At 38.6% G+C, this 6,824-nt stretch overlaps 1 protein-coding gene across 2 annotated transcripts in view; it reads right to left on the reverse strand.

Annotated features, from left to right (window-relative positions):
• Positions 1-6,572, reverse strand: part of LOC115569616 (sodium/hydrogen exchanger 9-like) — a 70,076-nt gene extending 63,504 nt beyond the window's left edge. The window contains exons 1-4 of one of the 2 annotated variants that reach the window (XR_003981569.1): positions 6,307-6,572; positions 5,353-5,552; positions 670-747; positions 405-481 (exon numbers count right to left, since the gene is read on the reverse strand). Coding sequence is in view for 1 of the 2 variants with exons in the window: in XM_030397629.1 (XP_030253489.1) it covers positions 405-481; positions 670-747; positions 5,353-5,552; positions 6,307-6,454 (503 nt within the window). In the remaining variant the exon portion in view is untranslated. The remainder of the gene's footprint in view (positions 1-404; positions 482-669; positions 748-5,352; positions 5,553-6,306) is intronic. The other variant, XM_030397629.1, reaches the window with a different exon arrangement.
• Positions 6,573-6,824: the final 252 nt, after the last annotated feature.

Here is a 6,824-nt window from a genome sequence, read left to right on the forward strand (position 1 = left end):
AGCTTCTCACAGCTTGAGATACATGTCACAGCTCCTGAAAGGTCTCAATTAAAGTAATTAACTTGATTTTTGTCAACATACACTGATTTCATGTACTGCATACACACTGCACAAACATCACACTAAGGCAGCTGGTATATGGTATACAGGCTATTATATGCTAGTAGTACATATATACTGGGACACAGCATATTAAAGAATAAATGGCACAACACTATGGTGACATTCTTTAGGATTGGATTTCACTTGACTGATAGTGAGCAACATAATAACTGAACATTATAATATAATCCTGATCAAAACATAAGGTAACTACAATATAACCTTTATCTAACCAGGAAGTCTCATTGAGATAAAAATCCATCCATCCATCAATCCATCAATAATAAAAAAAGAAATCTTACCCTATGGTCACACAGCTGATGAGAGTACCCATAAAAGCAAATGTCAGTACGGATCCAAAATTCTCAATGAATTTTTTCTAGAAAAAAATTCAAATGAACACCAATTAGTAACACCAAACAATCATGTAATGGTTTGCATGTATGTAAACAAACAGCTGCACACACTATAAGGCAGTATCTTTTCAAAGTGATGGAGCAGCCATTTAAAAGGAACAGTCCTTTGATGGTATCTTTACTTGGGGGCATGTCAGGACAGCCGTCTCACCTGATTAAGGGTGTAAGCTCCATGGAAGATGATGGTTGGCAGGAACAGATTGAAAAGGACCTTGGGATCAAAGGTCTCCTGTAAAAGACAGAGCTGTTGTGCTGGTGACTGACAGGAGCTCCATGGGGAGCGAGAGGACTCCATTTACTGAATGTGACTGACTGACAGACAGATATTACACACACATTGTTCACTTCAGCGAGCTCTGTAATGTCAGACAGACACCAGTTATGCTTTCCCTTTGAAATCCAATGTCACAATAGTCTCCAACTATCTTGTGCCCTCGCTTTCTGAAATAAATAAAAAATAAAAAACATTGTATGTGTCAAGAGGAAAAGTGGAAAATGTGATACTCTAGGCTTATGTGCCACTGCTCAGAGTTAGCTAAACTGTATCTTCTTTTTCTAATATTTTTCACTGTTCTGAAATGTTATGCTGAAATATGTAAATTGTGCATTTTTCTATTTCAAAGTGTGCAAATCTGCAATAATTTCCAGAATAGAAATTGAACATTAGATAAAGCGATGTTCAAAATTCTTGTTTCACCTTCTTGACATATTAGAGTTGAAGGTTTATATAGAGGGAATTTTAGATATCTATTCATATCACTCCATAAATCAGACAGTACTGTCAATGTTTTATAAATCAGGCTATAAAAAATAAATAAACAAACCCCTCTGTAAAATAATAAGACTGGAGAGTTTTCTTATAAAAGTATGTGTTCAGTTGCTCTACATTACAACAGTAATCACTGTTTGATTTGTAAAACATTCCCTTCCTAGCCCAAATTCGCAAAATTGACCAGTATGTACAAAAATTCACCTCCCTTTATAATCTAATTAAATGATTTAAATTCTTTGAACCTTCAGTAAATAATAACAATGAAATAATACAATACTGTGCACTGCACTAGCATTCTATCCACCTTCCACAGCTGATTAAGGCAAAGCACAACGCAAACTGAGAAGTCTAACCGCTTGTGTCAGTCCTCACCAGAGAGCCTCCCAGCATTCATTAGAATGGGAATAAGCAAGTATAGCCTGGCCACACGTGTTCAGACAACAGATGGATGAACATTAAACGCAAGCCAAGCTGGTAATCATTACAAGCTAGTAGCTACATTCCCTCCAACACAAACAGAAACCAGAGTGCAAGGTATTTTTTAACACACCGTGCACGTTCTCTGTCTCTTTCTCATCTTGGCCAGTATGATGCAATTCAAGCCTCTCAGAAAGGTAGCCTTTCATGTCCTTCATCCCTGAATCCTTTTTATGTGTATTGTGGGTACATTCTGAGGATCAAACGGCAGTGATATTCAATTCAGATCAAAATAATGCTACTCTTTCCTGATTCGTACATCCCACAAGGTCTTATTACATTACAAGAATTACATTCCAGTTCAATTAAATTTCACTTCCAAAAGGAACGATGATGTTTGCTGATGTATGGCTACGGTCACAGACCTTTGGAGAATGGCCTAGATTTTGCTTTTGGAAAAAATCAAAACCGGCAAAAAGGTTGAAGCAGCCTGAATAGCATGAATATTTAGATGAATGAAAATAGGCCTATTTAAGTAAAATAAGTCCTATTTCTAGGACACATTGCAATTTGATAAACATTTACATATGCTTGAATATGTGAAAGATTACATTTTATTTTTTTTTGATAAACGATCATTTCTAATGCTGGAAAACCCTTATAGAATTTGGAGTGTCACGACGCTCTCTCAGTAATTCACACTTGAAATGGTTGCCAGAGCTACAAATTGCTCCCATCTCTCTGCCACTATCACCCGGCTCAATATAAATGACTTTTTTTGCAGCTACAATTACCCACACAGCACAATATGTATTTCTTCATCTGCGCCGGCTGTGCATGACAAATACAAACTGCATAACAGAGACTAACACAGACACTGTAATCAATAAATTATGCATATGCTGGTGGTTTTATTCTAAGGGGCCACCTGCACCACACAGGCGAGGATGGAGGTGTGTTGTATACACTAATTGCCTCTTCAGCTGAGCAGCACTAAATTTAATCAGACCACAAACTTTAATGCCTTACTCCCCGGTGGAACATAATGGACTCAGTAATGCAATGAAATCCTTATCTCTCCCTGCTAGGTCCCCATATGTATCAGACTTAATGGCGTGAAGGCTACACAGAACGGTCTGACCGATGTAATGGCCTTTGTGGTAGCCTCTGCTGGTTTTCTAATGAGACCCTAGCATTCAAAGGGGCCAAAGAGTCCAAGCCATTAGTGAAGAGTTACACTTGCATGATTTGCAGGGGTCATGGTTCACTTACTCCCTTTCTCTCGGGTTGATATACTGCGCTGAGATGAAAAAAATATGATTTCAAATATGCTCATTCCACATCCTCTCATGTTTTTTTAACTTCATGTGACTGAATCCCTGGCTTTTTGCTTGTTTCTTTGATGTGACAAATCTCTCTGATAGCTAAAATATGAAAGCCAGTCAGAGCGCAGTCAAGATAGTACAGACAACCAGAGGCCCAGCTCAAGGATTAGGCTCTTCTACTTAACAGTGATATTAGAGACTCTGACTAATTCCTTTTCTAACAAACAATTGCTGTAAGTAGTTGGTAGCATACGAGCTTGAGGTCCAGCTCTAACATCACTTCTGTTGTATCTAAGTGACAAAATAATTCGACGAATATACTCTACTTTGATCAAGTGCTTAAGAACCTTTGAATGTGGAACTGCAATGAGATCTTCAGCATTCAAAAACATCAAACTTCCCAATGATTAAAAGCGATACAAAATCTTTTGTTGACAGCCCATTTGAGACTGGATGCTTATCATTTATTGGAAGACGTAACGTCGTCACTCATCAGTGCAGTCACATTAAAGGATCATTGTGTAGGGTTTAGGGGCATCCAACAGAGAGGTGACAGACTGCAAACAAATGAACACCCCTTCACTCACCCTTCTGTTTTTAAGCATATCAGAGAACAGCAGCTGCTAAAAACATGAAATGCAAAAGAAAAGCAAAATATAAAATAAAACGTGAAAGGCCCTCTACAGAGCCAGTTTTTTTTTTTCTCTGTTCTGAACTAATAGGGCTTCTATAGAAATATGGCGGTGCCTGCAGGAGGTGCGTTGGGCTTTGATGTCAATCTAACATAGCTGTCAAACCGCATAACTGCAACGTCGGGGGATGCAAGCCCAGGAAGACTTTGTCCCATAAACTTACATTGTGAAAAAAGAGGCTGTAAAATGGTGGGGACATTTTTTCAAGCCTCACAACCCCATGAAATGACTAGCTTCACTATCATAATGTGATTCATTTGGTCCAATAACATTGGAAAGTCTAGAAAGTGTGCACGATTAAATAATTTTATCCCCATTCAGAGAGCATCTCCATGCCGTGGAGGAAGACCCACTCTCTCTGTAGATTTAAAAGGCTTATTCCAATGTAACAAAAAGAAAACTATTCTTTTTTTCAGGTGATTGAACACTAATTAAAAACATAATTGTGATAATTAAAGTCACTTTCATCCCATAGATTTCCCTGAATACTAACAACTGGACATTTAACACAACAGCACACTGTTTACAGGAGAGCACATTCAATGATTTTATATTTCTGTCATATATAAGTGCAACAACAATTTCATGGTACCAACAGAAACAAAATGATTTTTAAAGTAATGGATAAGTGCTAATTAAATATGGCGTGAAATCATAAGCTGCAGCACCTCACTTCTTCTACACATTGAAGACGTCATCGATGTTCAAAATGCGCAGCGTTGCTATTTGGAACAATGTTCACATTATCACAGTTCCCACCACTTTATAACAGTGAGACATGGTAGATATTCACCTCCATTACTGTGTTCAGTGTCATAGGCCGAAATGGCCATCTCCATCTGAGAGGAAAAGCCGCAGTGCCTCCTGAGATTACCTTACTATCTCACATCTTTCCTGCAGTGCAGAGCAATCCAGCACAGATGTCACCTGCAAGACTATCTCATTATGGGAATTCTCTATGTAAACACTTGGACAATGGAACATTTCAAGGAGCAATAAATTAGGTTTTATAATTGTATTTACACACTTAATGTTTGCAGTTGTTGGCAGGAACATACTTTTCAGAAAATGTTGGTACAAACCCTTTTATTGCTCATTGATCAGAACCCTTTGTTGCTTTATCTACTCCACTGAAGTCTGTTTATTGGTTTCTGTGTTAAGATGCCTTCTTAATTCCCTTTGTCCACACAGCACACCTGAAAATGTAATCTCCCCTATCTGTTCCTTAATAAATCCTTAATATAGGTTAAATTGCTCTCTTGCCCTCTTTCTCTCTGTACCACCACTCTCTTGCTTCCCCAATGACAAACAGACCATGCAGGTAATTTAGAGGAAAACCAATAACTAAGCTCCATTAGAGGAGACCGTTGATGTAAATACCCAGCATACAAAAGGGAAATTAATAGATGTGATCAAAGGAGAAGCGGTGAAGAAAAATATGTGTTATTCCAGACGAAATAAAAAAAACATTAGAGGAAAAGAAAAAACATCCTGTGCGGTACAGTTTGTTTTTACGGGTTCCCTCTGCAATACTGACAATCATGTTCATTTTCACCAGTGCCTACACAAAAGATTTGCTTTTGCAAAATGTATTTGAAGTAAAGGTCAGATGAAGTTGCCACACTCACCGGAGGGGCTGAGACCGGTTGGCAGCTTTGGTTCACTTTCCCAACATGTCCATAACAGTGAAGATGCGGTGTGATGTTGACCGTCAACATGTGAGGAGTGCTGTTAAGATCACCACAAGCATACACAGTCTCTCCAGTATTGACCACATGTTGTCCCCAGTCGAATGGCAACCATCTCACTGCTAACCCCAAAAGCACACCTGCAGAGGAGTAGAAAAAAGAAAGAAAAGCCATTGTGATGAAAATAACAGCAATCATCTTATGGCTTAAACATGGGATAAATATTTTAAAGTAAAACATAAATCATTATGCGGCTACTATAATGTAAAAAAATTCTAATTTAAGCCTTGATACCATTCTATAGAAGGTTAAAAGCGGACATGAATGTATCACATAGCAAGATCTACATTAGAAGTTGTTATGGTGATGAAACATGGGTGAAACTGCAACCTTTTAAGTGTACTGCTGGCTGCTGAGCCCTTAATAGTTTATGGTATCTCAGGCTACCTGGCAATTAATGTAACCCATTTTGTGTGAAGTAGTCTGAACTGAAAAATTCAGTCCAGTAGCCTCATCATTTATCAGAATATAGCCAAACAACCAGCCACATACACAAATAAAAATCATATATCTTACCTTTAAAATTATCATTAGCTGTGATTTCCTTTAGCTGTAGACAAGTGGCAAGCTAAGATTGCCAGTGGTTGCTGTGGTATTCATTTAAAAGAGAGTTAGGTTTAAACTCTGCTCAGCCACTTAAAAAAATGGTGGATGCAGCAAAATAAGATGGTGAGAGCTTCTGCTACATGCCTACAAAGACTGAAAATTCCACAAAATCGTGACCAAAATAGAATTTATTTTGCTAACACTCTCATATTAGCCAAATGAACCTGTGAGTCAGGAAGTCTTGCTAGCTTCCGTGCTATATACTGTGTATTAGTCTAGGCTACTTACCATAAAACATTGCACCTCCAGTCTCACGTATAAGTCTATATTTAAATTGCTTCATCTTCCACACACTGAGAATAGTTACGAGCGCCAAGCCAGTTGAAACCAGGACCAATAATGCAGTATTGTCTTGTCTTTGCTTCAGGGCGGCCATCCTTTTTTTGGAAAAAGGTCAAACTTTTCGGAAACAACTGCTTCACTTCAGCAGCAGCAGCAACGTCCGCATCAGCAGCGTTTCAAGTGCCAGTGGTGCCTTTCAAAACGCCTCGGAAGTCTCTGTCAGAAGAGACAGAGAGCTTAATACAACAGCATGAAACATACATAGAATAAACACTGGCCGACATGTATAATAACTATAGTCTGAAAGGGCTAGACTTAAGCCTGTCATCCGTGTACAATGACAGCGTTCGCGTTTTCCGAATGATATATCTCGTTTTTCCCAATATGGGTGAACGCACCACTATTCGGCCTCAACCGCTATTATTCCAGCAGATGGCGCTGAATACAAACGAATGCACGCGGAG

The sequence above is a fragment of the Sparus aurata genome, chromosome 19 (assembly GCF_900880675.1).
Source record: "Sparus aurata chromosome 19, fSpaAur1.1, whole genome shotgun sequence".
Taxonomy (NCBI): Eukaryota; Metazoa; Chordata; class Actinopteri; order Spariformes; family Sparidae; genus Sparus; species Sparus aurata.